Source organism: Lepisma saccharinum, chromosome 17 (genome assembly GCF_977018435.1).
Source record: "Lepisma saccharinum chromosome 17, izLepSacc3.1, whole genome shotgun sequence".
In the NCBI taxonomy this organism is placed as follows: domain Eukaryota; kingdom Metazoa; phylum Arthropoda; class Insecta; order Zygentoma; family Lepismatidae; genus Lepisma; species Lepisma saccharinum.
The window spans coordinates 5,498,136-5,517,451 of NC_139245.1; the positions used below are offsets into that span (position 1 = coordinate 5,498,136).

Here is a 19,316-nt window from a genome sequence, read left to right on the forward strand (position 1 = left end):
TATACTCTGTCCCAGCTAACTGTGGAGCAGGCAGACGAAAACAAATCTCTGCGCAAGAAATAACGCGAGACGGCTCCACCAATGAACACGTGAGAGAGACGGAATTGCGTGGAGTGGAGGAAAGCGACTGATGTTATAGTTCACACGTTTACTTCGTTAACGTCGAAGGCTAAAGAAAACCACCGCCAGAAATGTGGATGGGGATAAATAGCGGGCGAGTTGTTTTCGTGCAATGACACTCAACCTTCAGCCAAATGGGTGCAGCTGTCATTCTGCTCGTCTACTCCACGTGGAGTCTCAGTCACATGACTGCGGATACGTTGTTGCCGTACTTGCAACTTCAATGTGGAGACCGTGGGAAGGTGCTTGTGCGCGGAGGGACAAGGAGGCGTAGAGTAGATGTGTGTCAACACTGTGCGGCAGAGGCGTGTCGTGAACACATGCGGTGCATGCTGCGCATGCGTTCACGGGACGCCTCTGCTGTGCGGTGAATATGATTCTTGTAGCTGGTGGGCGCGCTCCGTCGACTTCAAAGCCAGCCGGCCGTTAACGTAGCTAGCGCGTCGAGTTTAGCAGCCTGCACCTCAGTGTGTACCGCTTCGTTCTGGCCAATAGATTTCCCTCGCTTCTGTGACACTATGCGCTGCCTTGCTCCACAGTTAGCTGGGACAAAGTATATAAATTTGACATGGTGAATGTAAGGATGAACTGTGGTTCAGTCCCCTGTGAAGGCATATTATGGTTCGGACTCTTGCGTACGCAGAATTTTTTTTCGGGAGGGGCTGTAATTGTAGAGGTATATAGTACATAACTTCGTTCTAGGAGGGTTGGGATACACCATGAAATATTTAGTTTAATTGGAGCCTTTCAGTCTATTAAAATTGTACTCGAAGATAAAGATGGTAATTTGGGGGTCGTTTGAATGGGGGTTTGCATTTACAAATTTCTTTTTCTTCGAGTTCTTAACTTCATCTTAGAATATTGATTTTCTCAAAATTTGAAAGAGGGTGTGGCCCCATCAGCTCCACGGTGCGTACGCCAGTGGGCTCGGATCCTATTTTATAAATGTAGATCCGGTCCCAATTACCTCTGCTAAAACAAGCAAACGACCATTATAACACTCTATAGCCTATAGTAAGTACTGTAGTGTTTTTGCTTCAACAGCTTGAGGATACTTTTAAAATATTACATGTTAGAATGTGTCAAGTTTAATTTATATTTGCAAGCCTTGTAATATGAATCAAAATTTTATGACAGTGACATCTCTATAAAGTTTTATTGTACTTCGTAATTATATCTACTCAGATTTCAATTACAAACAATAATTACTTTGTGCAAAAGAGTGAGACAGAAACAGTCAAAATAAATTAGCCGTGATAATGTTAATTAAGTTATTATCAGACGGAAAATGGATTAAATATCTCAGTTCATGTGGCGTGTGACATTCGTTCTCTCTGCTTGTTGCCTCAAGCATGCATCTGACAAGAACTAAAGTTAGTAGAAACAAGTTCCCTTCGATGTATGTTTAATGTTTATTGTAAACTAATGTGCAGGATATTGGCATCAGTTTGTTTGCTTATGTCATAACTACACGAATATCAATTTGTAATGATTATATAGTACTATATAGGCCCGTCAATATAACATAAAACGATGGATTGATTGATTGATTTGTGTTTTAAGTCCACTTTATATACAGTAAGGCTAATCGAGACTGGACCTACAGTTTAAAATGGGATCCGAACCACTGTGTGCCTCCACCGGGTATCCAACCCGGGACCCCTTGATTACAAGGCGACAACGCTACCACTGCGCCACCGTAGAACGATTTAGATGGATCATTTGGTATGGAGGACAATTAATCAAATCTACATTTGTTCGTAGTCTGTGACCCACATTAGAAAGGCATTGAGCAATTGGATGCATTACTTCATTCAGCAAATATATAATTCTTTAATATGATGAGAAAATACTGTATTACGTTGATTTGGAGATTGTAAATTTAGTATTGAAATTATATTTGGTTATTTTTCATCGGGTTTTTGCCTCTTTAGGTTACTCGCTACGCTGAGGATGAATGATTATATGAAATGGATGAAGGGACAATCACAATGAAAAGGTCATGTACACGCCAGGATTCGAACCTGGAGTCTTTGGTGACGAGATTGTATCGAAAATATAGTTAAGGAATTACATTGCTTTTGATTGATTGATTGAGTTGGTGTTTTAAGTTCACTTTATGCACAGTAAGGCTAATCGAGACTGGACCTACAGTTTAAAGTGGGGCACGAACCACTATGTGCCTCCACCGGGTATCGAACCCGGGACCCCTTGATCACAAGGCGACGATGCTACCAGTGCGCCATCGGGAAGACCCTTTACATTGCTTTTGTTTGCTAACTAGCAAATATAGGATGTTCACATGAATTTTTCTTCTTATCAGATGCAAAAGCTATTGTTCACATCAATTTTTATGTTTTTTAAAGGTTTGAAAACTTCTCCGATATTCCACCAAAAGTGAAAATTATGTCACCACAAGCCATTCCTATTTAGTTTGAAGCGCAAAAATGTTCACTTTCTTATGCAAAAACAATTCATATGAATATTCATTAATTCTATTACCACTAACAATAATAACAATTAACCGCCTTTGTGGCCGCGTCTCACGATCCTGTTACCGAAGATCTCAGACTCGAATCCCGGTTTCGTCATGGAAGTTTATTTATGAATATTACATCAGAAATTTTATCTAATCATCATTCAATTTCATCGATCGGGCACAAGGAGGAAAATAAGGCAAAAATACGAATTCCTGTATTATTTCAGGCTATCTTGCTCAACCCTGCCTTATTATAATTTGTTTGTTGCCTACCCGTAACTTAAAGCTCCTGGAGTCAAAAATTAATTATTAAGAAAGGGCAACACATTCATAAGAAATATGAGTGTACTTCGACAGTTTCCAGTTTCATGGTAGATGTTCCACGCTTTTCCAGTTGCATGGCAGGTGTTATTCCAGGTGTTTTCAGTTTCATGACAGGTGTTCCAGGTGTTTTCAGTTTCATGGCAGGTACTACAGGTGTTTTCAGTTTCATGGCACGTGTTCCAGGTGTTTTCAGTTTCATGGCAGGTGTTCCACGTTTTTCCAGTTGCATGGCAGGTGTTCCAGGTGTTTTCAGTTTCATGGCAGGTAGAGTAAGGTGGGGCAGGACTGCGCAGTTTGAGTTCATAATTTTATATTCAAACTATAAAACTACAGACAGACATGAGAAAAGCAATACACATTGCACTATCCTTTGCTTACTCACAGTAAATTTCCGAAAGCTGAATGAACAATATTTCTGCATGAAACAATTACAAAACCGTGACCATGCAAATGCGTATTCTTACCCGCACCGCGGGGTAAGACTGCGATCAAGTTCGGGTAAGAATGCGCACTTTCTACACAGAGTCACATTTGTATAAAAAGAAACACAAATCACCTAAAAAAGTTCTTCTATCATATGGGATACATTTCTCGTGGCATTCTTACAGTAGGCATAGTGAATCCCGTCCTTCACTTGGGTTAGGAATCCCTAACACAAATCACAAATAAAGGTTCCTGTTTCATACGAGGTGCAATTTTCATGCCACCACTCGTCACATGTGGAACACTGGATCCAATCCTCTACTGGAGGATCGCTGTACTTCTCATTACAACCTGGGCAATTGTACTCTTTCTTCTGGCGTTTTCTGCTTCTTCAACAACGATGTTCCGTTTCTGTTTCCCCTGAACTTTGTTCTTACTCTTCTCAGCTAAGGAGGCTTCCAAGTTGACTTTGAATGGAGATCCAGTTAACACCTGAGACTGCCTTTCCTTTCGTCGGCGGTGCTGAATATGCTCTGCAAGTGGAAGTGGTGAATCTGGTTAACGGAAATGTGCCCGTATGATCCAGTATTGTTAATCCCACTTGTTGAAGGCTTCTCACCTGGAGTTTCAGCTGATGCATGAGCCACATTTGCCTGCTGTGGCACGTCATTGGTGGATGATCCAGTATTGTTAACCCCACTTGTTGAAGACTGCTCACCTGGAGTTGGAGCTGATACATTTGTCACAGTAGAGGGAAGAAACTCGTCCTCAGTGAAGATGTCTTGATTGAAAGGGCATAATCCAGTCACTTCAAAGCCCTTCATGGCATTCCCAACTGTAGCTACCTTCCCATATGCCTTTGTAAAAATGGATGCCACTTGGAAAACTGTGATTGGGCGACCCGGGTGGTTACTCGTCCACTTATCACACTCAGATGAATGAAACGACTTCAGTGGACCAAGAAATGATCTATCTAATAGCTGGGCCTTGCAAGCCACACACATGTGGGGTAAAACTGCGTACGTGCGCAGTCGTGCCCCGTGCTGCATTCCTGAACAAATCACGCGATGATGCCCAGCCATTGCATAAAGCAATGGAAACTAATACAAAGGTGGACTCGGCATTAACACAGCTTCTTCTATCCATCAACATCGTAATATTGTATACATTCACAGTGACGTAGTACTAAAAACACGTAGTACCAAAATAAATAGCAAACACCCTCAAAATCTTTTCACTTACCTCTCTCAGCACAACGAATTTCAAACGTATCTTCACCACTGTTCACAGCTAGCTACCACCTTGGACGAAGTAACGGTGGGCAGTGGTGCTAACTGTGTGTGATTTTCAACTCGAGAAACCGGTGCGCAGTCTTATCCGCCGCGCAGTCTTACCCCACCTTACTCTACTACAGGTGTTTCCAGTTTCATTACAGCTGTTCTACAGCAATCTGGGTGATAGACGAATGTTACTCACATATTCACCCTATTCGGACGAGTGTCGTGCCACTTGTGCCGGTAGGGGAAATCGTGCCACTTGCACCGATCGAGGAGTGTGAGAGCAAATAGCGTGCCGCTTGCGCCGCTGGGCATTTTCTCTTTACATTTGGCAACGTAGTGAATCGAAAGGTTTACAAACTATAAACTACAGTAAGGGATTATAAACAGAAATAAATTTCTACAATTTATTAAGTAAATCAAAACATTGTAAACAGAAATAACTTTCTACAGCTTATTCAGTATATCAAAAGAGGAATTATCACAATGAAATAACAGTGCAGAACCTACGCAGGTAATTGTCACAATTCATCACAAGCAGAAATTATTACAAAACAAAGCAGCAATTATCACAATGAAATAACCTATGAAGTAAATTGCCACAGTTCATCACAAACTATTGCAATATGACAGTCTTCGAATGCACTTTCTCAGATCGCCGTTGTCCCCTAGAGATTTCAGTATCTTCTGGATTCTTTCATCGAGCTTGATGTAAGTTGGTTTCCTCTTCTTTGCAGGGCACATGGCTTCCAGCCTTTGATAAGTGTGATAATTTTCTTTTGCGTCGTCCATCAGAATATATATAAGCCTGTACACATTTGGTTTATTTTTGTGAGTGATCCGGTTGAGTCGTGAGTGCCAACTTTCTGACACATTATTTGTTCTGTGACGTTGATTGTAAGTGTTCCAGAGGCTGGTTGGAATGTGGGAATTTTCCATCCATTGAGAAACGAAGTAGTCGTTGAATTGGGTAACTTTCTCACTGGAGGGACACTCTTTCATTATCAGCAACCAGGCGTCTTCTATGTACTGTGCTGGGACAAGCGATAGTGCTGCACACATTTTGATGTGAGTTTTTACATCTCCGTTATTGCGATACTCCTCAGCAAGTCCAATGCTTTGTACCTTTCGCCAGATACTTTGATTAAAATGGAAATAACAACCAGAAATGCGTGATTGGGGAAACACTTTTCTCAAGGCGTTGATAGCTGCACTCTCAAAGTCAACTTTGATAACACTGGGGAACAGTGAAATTGCGGCACAGTGTTTGAGAGCTAATTTAGGGCGATTTCATGCTGCTGAATAATGATATAACAATATATTTCCTTAATTGGCTCTAATTTATGAAATAAATGCAACTAAACCAAAATGGCGGAAACATAAGACATACATATAAATGAACTTCCAACAACAATTTAATATTTCTTTTTGTGATTACAATCATTATTATAAAAATAAATTTTTATAGGCCTATGATCATAATAATTACGAAAATATGTACACAATGAAGTAACAAACTATGTGAAACGTTTTCTAAACGATTCCCTGCTGTATTGCTTTTTAGGACAATCCCTCTGTAAGCTCCAACAGTAGTCGGCCATCATGTGGCGATCACACCGACCCTGGTACCTTTCTTCCATTATCCTTATATCCTGATGGAACCTTTCTCCCTGTTCTTCACTAAAATCACCAAGGTTCTCAGGGAATCTGTCAATGTGGCTATGTAGAAAATGTATCTTCACACTCATATTAGCTCCCAATTTCTCAAAATTTTTCAACATATTTCCAACTATATCGCGGTAGTTTTCTGCTCTGTGATTCCCCAAAAAGTTTTTGACGACGGACACAAAGCTCAGCCAGGCCTCAGATTCGATGTAAGACATATAAGTTGTAAAATTGGCATCATTTATAAGTGTACGAATATGTGGTCCGTCAAAGATTCCTGCCTTCAATTTTTCAATACTTAGTCCTGGAAAAGTGTGGCATATATATTTGAAACAATCACCACTTGTATCTAAGGCCTTGACAAACTGTTTTATCAACCCAAGTTTAATATGCAGTGGCGGAAGGATGATTTTGTCCCTATCTATCAGCGGTTCATGAATGATATTAGCTTTTCCCACTGTAATATTTTCCGTTGGGGGCCAAACTTTTATCGTCCACTTTTATCACGTTCGTTTTTATTGTCACTAGCACTTTCATCTGATATCTCAACGTCATCGTCGATATTTTGCGAAAAGGTACATACTGGAAAAGGTAAATTTTCACTGTGCAGTATTGGCGGCTTTGCTGACTCTACATTAGCGTACACCCAATTACGCTTTTTGAATCTATTCATGCCTTTAACATTCACAGCACAAAAATAGCAATCATTAACATGATTTTTTGGTTCACTCCATGTCATGGGCACTCCAAATTTGGGTCCCTTTCGTCCGCCTTTTCCCCAATAACGAAGTGATTCCAAACAAGTTTTGCAAAATATATGTGGGACCCATTTTATATTTTGTTGTCCCAGATTTTTGGCAAAATAAGCCTGATACAAATATCTCACTACATCCGTGATATTTCTTCTCTGTGATGGTAAACAATATATTCCACATGTATAGCAAAAAAACATTTGGGTTATTGAAACACTTACTACGTGAGGAACTCATATTTCCAATGTATTCACATTAAACGCATTTGGCTTAGTTATACCACAGGTTATACTACAAAATTCAACATTAAGAGATATATTGCCTTGCAATGCTTCATAAGTTGCCTAGCAACAATTTACAAATAAATAAATAAGTTTCTTAATGGGAATTTCATCCCATTATCAAATTTTGATATTACCGAGAAAAGCGTGGACTAATTTTACCTCCTACATTTTCCATGGTGTGTTTATTTTTATAACTGGAGTCAATTCAACTGAACCAATCATGCAATTGGCAATCACAGCTGTTTTGTGTCCTGAAACTGTTATTAAACTTTATGCCACAAAATATTTTATTTTTTTTGTTCCCCAGTGATAATCTGTGGATTGAAGGTAGGCATCAATGCCTTCATGAACAAGAACAAACGTCTGTATATATTTTCTGTCTTCTCAGGAAGGAAAGCGTACAACACTGGAATCACTGATGTGGTTTCTTGACAGCTTCCTATGTCCGCATGCACTGTGTACAGTTGGTAGAACTGTTTGGAGCAGCTACTGAACGTACCGTCAATGAAAACACATTGACTGCTTTCTAGAGCATATTTCAAGCCCTCATACGCAAAACAAAGTATTCTTTTCCCATCGACAGTTTCATCAAGTTGCAGAAATGTTGCTGCGCCTTCAAAAAGCAGATTAGATTCTTGCAAACTGATATCACTGGCACAACTTGCATATTGTTTCACACCTAACTCTGACCTCCTGATTCGATTTAACGCGCTTTTTTGACTAGAATATGCCGGGATCGATGTTACGAGATCCAATCCCTTGTTCCCTGGCACCATCATTTCAGTTCGAAAGATGTCGCAAACAGGAGTTTGAACTTCATCTCGGGCACGTTTACGGCAAACTACTAGTTGTTTCTTAATTTCGCACTTCACCTCATCTGGAGCACAAGAATGGGAAGTAAGTTGGAGGATATTTTCCCCCTCTGTCTTTAATAAACCATTGCATTTCATCTTTTTTCATTGATGCAGGTCTGAAATGACATATAAAGTGTGATTAAAATGCTATACAATTCACAACAAGACCTAACATTCACAACAAGTAGGCTATGTCTACATAAATAAACTGTTTATATATTATAAGTTTAACTGTTAATAATATGTAAATAATAAAATAAAACAATAAAATAATAACACAAGCAAGTAAGATAAATAGTAAGAAACAAACAAAAAGTACTTACCCATGTTATGGAGTCCTTGTTTTCACGTCTTTTATGATATTCGTGCCCTAAGTACTGGAGAAGAGGCTTCCCTTTCGTTGTTTCTAAGAGATCCATGTTACTCTCACTAAGACGTCCACACAACTAACAATTTTAGACGCAGTCCGGTGCAGTCACTTCTTGTAAACAAGTGTACACCTGTGTTTTGATTCACTGCGACGTTGCCAAATGTAAATAGAAAAATGCCCAGCGGCGCAAGCGGCACGCTATTTTCTCTCACACTCCTCGATCGGTGCAAGTGGCACGATTTTCCCTACCGGCGCAAGTGGCACTGCCCCGTCGGACATAAGCTCACCGGCAAAAGCTCACCGGACATAATCTCACTGCCAGTCTTATATTACTCGTACAAGTGCGGACAAAATCTCACCCATAGCGGACATAGCTCACTTACATATAAAACATATAATTTTATGGAGCGATTTTACAATACCGGACACTTCCCCAATTTCATTCATATTTCGCATACTCAATAATTTAGGGCCCCTAATCACGAATGTACAGTTAAAATTTGGAGCTCACGTGTCGAATTTGCAAAAAAAAAAGGGGTCCGTGATCGCAACCGACAATGCACGAATGCTCATTATTTACCGCAAGATTTTGAGTTTCCAATACTTAAAAAATGAAATATATATTCCTGATATTACTACGACCCCAAATTTTAACTCTGTTTGCCTAACCTAACCTAACCTTACCGTGAATGGTTTGTGGGGCTATGGGTGAATGGTTTGTGGGGCTACGCGTGCATGGTTCGTGGGGCTAATTATTGCATTAATTATTATTTAATAATACAATTTCATTATTTTTGGTGAGTTTATGTCCGAAAGCAAAGTGCAATCTAGCTTCTATGCTGTGTTCAACAAGAACATATAATTGCAACTAAAGAATAAATGTTCTCATTCTTCTACAATCTTGTGTTGATATTCGAGATTTCAACCAAATATCTTATCTGGAACATTCAATGCGTTTGTACACACGCTGCAGTACTGTGGTAATTGATTTTAGTTCATTCCGTTTGCAATGAAGCAAATTGACACAGTGAATATAGTATTTAGCAACTAACAAACGTACCATTTGGCCTTGGAAACTTGTGTGATTTTGTGAAACTCCACTGAATCGCGTTCCAGTTTCTAACGCAACCAACCATTCTCGTTCGAATCATCGGATTTATTTAAAGGATTGTTCAATTATTAATATTTGCCTGCCTAGAACACGTACAGTTGGAACGCTAGAATAATTCAAGCTTTTAATCATCAGTATTCAAGCTTTGCGCTATTACCGGGATTTTTTCGCACTTGCAACTGCATGCATATAAAGTTGCCTGGCTTCAGTGAAGGCACGGAGCGAAATGGCATTGTAGAAGTTAAAGTTTTAGATATGCCAATTTTATATGCAAAGTGGGTGCATGTTCAGCATTTCACCAAGAACGAAACGAAAATGGAAATCTTAGTACCCTATGCAGAATTAAGAGATTATTTCGTACGTTAGTTGAGGCGATTTTCACAACGTGAAGGATATCCCGTAAGAATTAATCAAACAACAAGTATTTATTTCTTTTATATAGTACATATGTTTATAACTTAACAGATAACCGCTGAAATCAAGATCACTGTATCAGTATGAATGTTTTAAAGTTGTTGATTCCGATTCGTTTTTGTTTGGTAGGAAGATTGTTTTCAAGTAATGTCCTGTGTTTTATAATGCAACTGAATTTCTAACTGTTTTTGCAAGTGAAATAATACCTTCTACATTTACCAAAGATTTCACTTTGGTAATTCAGTACATGTAAAATGAAACCTAATATTTCACTTTCTTATGTCCCTTGTAAGTGTTTAATTAAACAATTAGGATTGAAAGAGATGGACTGTCGTTTACAAGTATTTATTTTAATTATTATATCCAAAATTGTTTGATATGCGTTAGAAATAAATGCAATACATAAAAATTTAACTTTCCTACTAGATGGTGCTGACGTTTGGAATTACACAATCTGTAATACCCTAGAACAAAATACCAACTTATGCACGAAACTGATTCTGCTTAATTGAATTAATTTCGGTGACCATTGCCAAATCAGAAAGGATGATTACGGATATCACTGAAATTAAGAAAGATTAAAAAAAAAGTCAATCTCGCGGATAAATAATGCTTTGTTTTAGCTTATTAATTTGGTACGTTGTCTTTCATTATTTAACGACATTCTTTCCAGCTTCAATGAAAAATAATAATTTTCTATCATTTTGGACAGATAATTTTGACTTCGTTCTTCCGCCACTTTTAGCCAATCGCGGAGGATTCAATGGCAATGTGTTCGTTGGTCGGTTGAGAAATGGAATAAATGAGCGTTGATGAATTTATGCAAGCGAATTGTAGAACTATTCATTCGCATAGCTGGGTGCGGGGCCTATAATCAAAATTTTATGATTTTTGTTCCTCAGTGTGAATTACAGGTGACCTGTATATAATCATAATATCTGTATATAATCATAATATATATATATATATATATATATATATATATATATATATATATATATATATATATATATATATATATATATATATATAAGAAGGTAAAGTGCTCCCCTGTGCATAGCACCACGCCATGAAGGCGTATAGGGGGTGTGGGGGTAACGCCCCACACTTTCTTGATCCGGTCGTGAGTGGGGGTGATGTGACCTACACCCAGTGGCGTAGCGTTATAGTACGCCCGTACGCCCGGCGTTCCCAGATTTAAAATTTCAAAAATGCTTAAATGCTGTGATTATAAAGTAAAACGTGACTAATTTCACATATGTTTGACCTTCATTGCATTATAATGGCTATTTTTCGCGATCCGCTTGCAACTCTCCACTCTCAACACTCGTTCTAGCATCTCTTTTCAATGCCTTTCCCGGCCGGACGCCGAGCAGGTTCGGCGTACAGGACTCCTATATTCCTTGCTGCCTTTATGGAGGGAAAGCTTCCATTTCTACAGCACGCGCGTAAATGGGCTCTCTTACCCCAGCGTACGAGAGGTCTACCGTGATTGGTTCATGTGACCCTTCCTGCCTTCTGAAGCAGACGACAGCGGCAGAATTCCTACCCGGTTCTTCGCTCTTCGCGCTCATGCAACTCGTGCTATGTGATGCTACAATACGCAATATTGACTGACGTAACTTTACCAATCTCAAATATACTGCTTCTTAATGGCCACTGCATTGTATAATTTATCGCACGAACAGCGATGTGTATTAGAAACTAAAAGATCAACAAAGTTTTTGTCAAATAAGTTGGTGAAGTCCTCGTGATAGAAATTGAGCCTGTGGCTGCTCTACCACTTAACCCGCAAAACTATTATTTTATTATTGTATTTTTTCGTTATTATCTAACTACTTAATATTGTGTGAATGGAAATGTTTAGCATTCATTTGAAAACTCTTAACATCGAATGGTCTCTGGAGAAAATTATTTTAAAATGTTTATCAGCATTCTCAAGATGTAATAAACAGTGGTCTGAATTACTAATCGGCACTGTTACGTCAGTAGAGTGTACGATATTTGGATCATCCACTCTGCTTTTCACAGTGCGCCGAGACGACAGAGGTCCCTGATTCGAATCCCGGCGTGAGCACGGGTGTTCTTTGTCAGTGTCCCTTCATCAATATCATCACTCATATTCATATTCGCAATTAACCAAAAGTGGTAGAAAAGCGAAGTAAAATAAACCAAATAAATCAGTAGTTGGATCGCCCACAACAATGTCGTCTACTGTTGTGCAGAGGCGCTTGTGATTCAGGTAGGTTTTTAATGACTTGCGTCATGCAGAAAGATATAAAAAAGGTATAGAACACCAGAGTTCAAAACATTTGTTGCAAAGTGAGGCATCTAATTTCCTAGCTAAAACATGCAATGATGATGTTTTATTGAAAAACCAGCTTAATTCAGGCAAATAATACCTGTGGCGACTAAAACCATAAGTAAATTATTAAGCAAGAAAGTGCCGACTTTTCCTTCGGACTTGGCGTTCCCACCCGAAATGTCCATGCTACGCCACTGCCTACACCACGCCCCTGACCGCCTTTACCCCCCAGGGTTTCCCCCAGGTACTCATATTATTCGACGCTGGGTAGGCGCCGGGGCCGCTTCCAACGTTAGAAAAGTTCCCGGATTTGAACCGGCCGTGGATCGAACCCGGGACCAGTGATGTGCCGTAGACTATGAGTTTATGTCTACATGCGTTGTCTACACGTAATTTACGCGTAAATTACATTGGGTTGTAGGTTACATAGACTACGTAGACAATCTAAAGTGCATTAAAATTAATTTTCAAGGGTTTCATGAAAGGAAAGTGACATTTTCAACTATATTGGTTTCTAACGAAATGAAAAGAAACCTATTTACAACAAAATTTCTCTTCTCTTCTATTACCAACTATGGAAGAAGATAAATAGTATGCAAGAAACAACAACAGATGGCAGTCGTGAGGCAAGAGTGGTCTTTTTCCCAGAAAACACTAGAATATTTCCTATATTAGGTTTCTTCCTAGGTGAGAAATTGTCCTAATTTGTAAGAAATAGTATGAAAAGTTCTCTTTACACATCAGCAACTGATACGCAGTATAATTTTTTTAAATTCCACGGCGCCCTTTGCTAAGTTATTAACTTTCGCCATGTTGTTTACATAGATTACGTAATCTACGTGTATAAAATAATCTACGTGTAGAATGTAGATTATCGCTGTTTACGCGTAGACGCACATCACTGCCCGGGACCTTTAGCATGGTAGTCAGACGCGTTACCGACTGAGCCACCGCGGCCTTACATTATATACACATTATTATATTTAATTTATATATCGCATTATTGATCCCACTTTAAACTGTAGGTTTAGTCCCGATTAGCCTTGATGAGCATATAGTGGACTTAAAACACCAAAACAATCAATCACTATATCGCATTATTGTCTAAGAGCAATACGCTTGATTTGCATTATTTTACTTCGATTGTTGTGCCACTTTTTGGCTAATTTGCGAAGATGGGGATGAGTGATGATATTATGAAATTGATCCAGGAATATATCAGGCTATATCAGATTAGTTACGAGGGGAATGTCAAAAAAAGGGCCGATTGGTTATTACAGAGAATGGAATCAAGCGAGAATTTTTTTTATGCTATTCAAGTGCATACCCTGGCTATTTTTCTACATAGTCACCATGACGCTCCAAGCATTTTTGGTACCGTGGAACAAGTTTACGTAGACCCTCTGCTATCGCCAGTGGAGAACTGATGTCTTGAGAACTTCACTATCATCGAAACGTTGAGAAGCAAGCCACTTTTGAGAAGAAGGAACAGAAAGTATTTACTTAGGGCAAGATTGGGGACTGTAAGGTGGGTGATTAAAACGTTCCCATCAGGATTTTTGAATTGTCGCAACAGCACGGTCAGCTGTGTGTGGCCGGGCGTTGTCATGAATAAACAGAATTCCAGAGCGTAACATTCCTCTTCGCCGGTTTTGGATGGCACGTCGCAGATTGGACAGTATTTGGCAATACACATGTGATGTGATGATTCGTCCCGGTTCAAGGAATTCCACGAGGATTACACCTTTTTGGTCCAAAAAACACGGTTGCCATGATTTTGCGATGTGGTGGTGTTTGTTTGAATTTCTTCGGTTTCGGTGAACCGGAGTGACACCATTGCATGGATTGCTGCTTCGACTCACCAGTGACGTACGATATCCAGGTTTCGTTTCCAGTCACTATGTGAGAAAACAAGTAATCTCCATCCTTCTCCCAGGGGGCCAAAACATCACGTGCTGATATTATTCTTTCATCAGTTTCCTATAAACTCGTAAAAAAACACACACAAATTTAGCGCTGGGCCTCGGGCGAATGCAGGAGTTACCCCCCACCCAGCACTGATAATACAGGTGTGCCGGTTAATAATTCTTAATTTCGTCGCTGGATGGCGCTGGAAGCAAGGGTTGGTGCACGGTCTCAACTGTTACGTCAATGTTGTGTTGCCAGGACAGTACCTGTCAAAACGCCATGGATGTGCAACCGAGTGCGAGTGATCGTGATATTGGGTTTGTGTGGTAAACATGTCGACCTTCAAACCAAATAAGGAGCATGTGCGGCACGTCCTGCTTTTCTTGCTCAATCAAAAGGAAAACGCGAGTGAAAGCCATCGTATCCTTGTGGAAACGTACGGTGACAATGTCCTAACGCAAGGCGCGTCTGTGCGTTGGTTTCGACGAATCAAAAGTGGCGATTTCGACTTGAAAGACAAAGATCGCCCGGGCCAGCCTGTTGGACGAAGAGGATACACAATCGCAACAACAACTGGCAGAGAAGTTAAATGATGGTCACCAAACCATATCTGATCGTCTTCATGCCATGGGAAAGATCCAGATTGGGTGACAAGACACGGAAAAGTGATTTTGCAGCACGACAACGCCTCATCACACACAGCGAAAGGCGTCAGAGACACCATTTCTGCACTTGGCTGGGAATTTCTTGCACCACCCGCCATACGCACAAGACTTAGCCCCTTCGGACTACCACTTGTTTTCATCGATGTCTCACTCACTTTCCCAGCAACACTTCAACAATTACGAAGATGTCGAACAATGGCTTGCTGACTGGATCACCTCAAAATGTGAACAATTTTTCTGGAAGGACATCCACAATTTGACGGAGAGATGGGTAACATGTATAGCTACCGATGTGGCGCATACTTTGAATAAAGCATTTGTTACCTTTCTCCCCAGATACACTTGTTTTCTTTAGGATCAATTAAGAATTATTAACCGGCACACCTGGTAATAACCACCGAGAGACAAAAGTTCATGTGGGCCTCCCCGATGGCGCAGTGGTAGCGTCGTCGCTTTGTAATCAAGGGGTCCCGGGTTCGATACCCGGTGGAGGCACATGGCACAGTGGCTCGGATCCCACTTTAAACCGTAGGTCCAGTCCCGATTAGCCTTACTGTGCATAAAGTGGACTTAACACACCAACTCAAAAAAAAAGTTCAGGTGCTAGGCTGGCTAGATTTAACTGGCTTTCGATCTTCTCTCCTCCTCGATGCTCTCTCGTTTCTGTCTCCAATCGAACTCCCTCAATCTCGTGGTCCCCTTTTCTCCAAAACTTCGACCATCCACTTCTCTACGTTAACAGCCTTACCACATCTTGTCCTCGCTTCACTACATTCCAACTCGTAATACACTTCCATGTAATATTCTTATCAAAGCAAATGATTTATTTTATTGCTACAATTACTGCAACCTGATTACCACACGCTTCTACATGTTTCCTTGCTTGTTTTTGCAGATTTAGGCCAGGTGAAAAAGCGTAATGAAGACGATTTATTTATGTAAAAGCAAATGTTTTATGCATTTATTGAAGGATTTTTTTTCTTTTGGTACAGTGTGAACAATTTTTAGTGTTTAAACAATACAGACAGTGGTCCCAGAAAGCCAACATATTTTCTATTACTATTTCTTATTAGTTTTATTATTTGTATATGCTTATATCAATGAATAATAGAGATGTAACCATAGTTGTGGTAGAGAAGGACCCCCACAGCCTTAAATTCACCATGAAAAATAAGGCGAAATAAATAAATAAATCTCCAGTGGTAAATGGTTGCAATAAAGGTGGATTTAAATCAGGTGATTTATAAAAAATACTGATTTAATCACTTTAAATAAATAATTTATAGAATAATGTACATTAGGATTTTGTAGACATCAGAATCAATTTTGGTGAAAGTACATTAATCTTGTAATCATTTAATGGTGTTTATTTGGCTCTAAAAAAGGGAAAGAAAGAAAGGGAATGTAATATGTAAACTGTAAACACATGTAAATTTCTCTTGAAATAAACTTGAATAATTTTTATGGACAAAGATAGCAAACCTTTTGTGCAGAAAATATACAAAACACTAATCATCTTAAACCGTAAATAGTGTCATTGACATTAAACTGTAAATAAACATGACAGCTGACAATTTTCAAACTATCATTAAAGAAATTGGCAAACTTCAGCTACAAAGACGATAAAAATATTGTAAGTTACAATTATAGATTGCATCCAGAATGTTTTATGAGGGGCCTCCCCCATGGTGCAGTGGTAGCGTCATTGCCTTGTAATGAAGGGGTCCCGGGTTTGATACCCGTTGGAGGCACAAGTGGTTTGGATCCCACTTTAAACTGTAGGCCCAGTCCCGATTAGCCTTACTGTGCATAAAGTGGACTTAAAACACCAACTCCAACCAATTTTCATTGGAAGAAAAGTTACTGAAATTATTATAGTTTCAATAACACACTCAACAATTTCAATAGTAGGTTCATATATACAGCAACAGAAAAATGTATATTTACATATATTTTTCATTTGCTTTAATTAAACTGTTCAAATATTTTACAGGGGCATTTACTAGTAAAAGTCTTTATGTGAAAAACATGTATGTATATGTATGGTGCCAGAAACCATACAAGCAATTTTAAGCGTGTTTTCTAAAAAAAATATTAAAAAATCGATTTAAATAAAAATTTCGCTTAAAATTTTTAAAAATCATGAAAAATGTTTTTTTTAAAATAAAAATCATGATTATTATCCACCTTGGTTGCAATCAACACCACTGAGGTAACGTTGAGCATAACTTGGTATAAACCTTCTGTGTTGCTTTAACACCAGTGTATTTTCAGTGTACAGTTTCTGCAACCTGAGTATTACATGTTCCGTTTGGTGTCTTTGCAGGTTTAGGCCAGGTGCAAAAGCGTCATTGTGGCGTCGGTACACCATGTCATCCCGCTCGAAGGAGAAGGTCGCAGCTGCGTTCCGGAAGCTCTTCCGGTCCTCGGACAAGATCGACCAGGAGGCAGGGATATATGCAACGGGATCAGCTAACGGGAACGGCCAGGGATCGGGAATCGGATCTCCCAGCCAATCGGCGCGTCGTCTGCTGAGGCACGGTTACAGAGACCCCTCGAAGGTGAGCCCCGCAGACAACAACGGCCCTCTCGGCAGCCCGACGCCGCTCAGCAAAAACAAGCACCCAGGTTCTGGACTGTTCAAATCCAAGAAGGGCAACAGTAGCAGCCTGCTGTCCGAGGCCAGTGCCAAACACTCCAAGACTGTTCGCACGAGACGGTTGATGAAGGAGTTCAGGGAGATACAGAAACAGCAGATGGAGAGCGACAACCCTGTGTTCACCGTCGAGCTAGTCAACGATAACCTGTACGAATGGCACGTGAGGTTGTATCGCATCGACACGGACAGTGACCTGTACAAAGACATGAAGGAACTCGAAGTGCCCTACATACTCCTCAACCTTAACTTCCCGGACAATTTCCCTTTCGCGCCTCCCTTCATGAGGGTCATCTCGCCGCGGATCGAGAAGGGCTTTGTGATGGAGGGCGGCGCGATCTGCATGGAATTGCTCACTCCTAGGGGGTGGGCCAGCGCGTACACTGTCGAAGCGGTCATCATGCAGTTCGCGGCTAGCATCGTCAAGGGGCAGGTAAGTGTCTGCAAGTGAGAGCGAGAGAGTGTTTTGTCTTTTGCCTCCATGCAATTGTCTAAGACGAGGACGTTTATGAAACCACCCGCATGCTAAAACCCCTTTCGGCGCTTACGCTCATGCGTTCCTTCTACGGTAACACCACAGATAAACGCGAAAGTGCTAGTGGCGCCTCTCAACGGACGATACTACAACTTCTTGCGTAGAGTAATTCACAGCAGAAGGTCAACGAACTAGATTTCCTGCCTCAGTTCAATATCTAAGTACAATACGCTTATGTGTGATAACAAAATATTATCATCAGAGCTAGGATTTCATAGCTTAAAAATCACCGAAATATGCAAAATAAAAAAAAATCTCTTATGACTTAAAATTTTAAAAATATGCACAATAATTTAAAAAATATGCCTTTACAACAGCTGTTTCAAACATCAAATTTAACATATGCTGAGATATTTTCATATACAATTTTTAGTTCACTATACAAGCTCTGAGCTGCAATGTACAATGAATACTTTCTGTAAATTTTCAAAAAAAAATGATCTTCGTACTTCGGCTGACACAAGAGGAGCATATTTAAAGTAAATGTTATTCGACTCAAGTTCTGTACCTAGGTAGCATCGAGAGAATTTTTTTCTCCAAATAAAGTTGTTGCAGTAGAGCATAAGAATGCAACAACTTGAGTGGACATGGGAGTAAGGACGAATCCAGTTTCGAAAATGCATGTACATTCCTTAAGAAAGCGAAAATATGCTGAATATGACTGAAAATCTATCCAAATAAGCTCTATCACGTAGAAATGGTCAAATATGCCTAAGTATGCCCTTACAAAGCACCTTAATTTAATTCGTTTCTTCATAATATGAATTTCTATATTTAGGGAACCATCACACTTGCCAAAAAATGCATGCTAAGTCATGAAATTTGTAGCCCTAGTTACCACAATTAAAAATGTTGAGACAGAATCGTGAGGACAATCAGAGAGCTACTCGAAAAGTAGTAATAACGGGACTCAATGCGCTAACCACGTGTCACCCAATGAAAAACCAACATGCCCTCAGAGGACTTTTATTCCATGGAATTCAGTTTATATCAAGTACATCTGATGACAGATGCATGAGAAGTCCTAGGTGAGGGTCAAAAAGCAAAGGACAATAGTTATAAAGGGGATACGAACACTCAGAAAACTTTCCTCGCAACATTTGTTGATATGAAAGATATAATGATTATTTTAGAGCTTAGAAAAACCACATCGCCCAACATTAAAAACATTAAA

At 39.7% G+C, this 19,316-nt stretch overlaps 1 protein-coding gene across 1 annotated transcript in view; it reads left to right on the top strand.

Moving 5' to 3' along the window:
- LOC146001776 (ubiquitin-conjugating enzyme E2Q-like protein CG4502) overlaps positions 1-18,058 on the top strand; it is a 63,921-nt gene extending 45,863 nt beyond the window's left edge. The window contains exon 2 of the mRNA XM_083139497.1: positions 17,278-18,058. Within this exon, the coding sequence (XP_082995623.1) occupies positions 17,321-18,058 (738 nt within the window). The 5' untranslated portion in view covers positions 17,278-17,320. The remainder of the gene's footprint in view (positions 1-17,277) is intronic.
- The last annotated feature ends 1,258 nt before the right edge of the window (positions 18,059-19,316 follow it).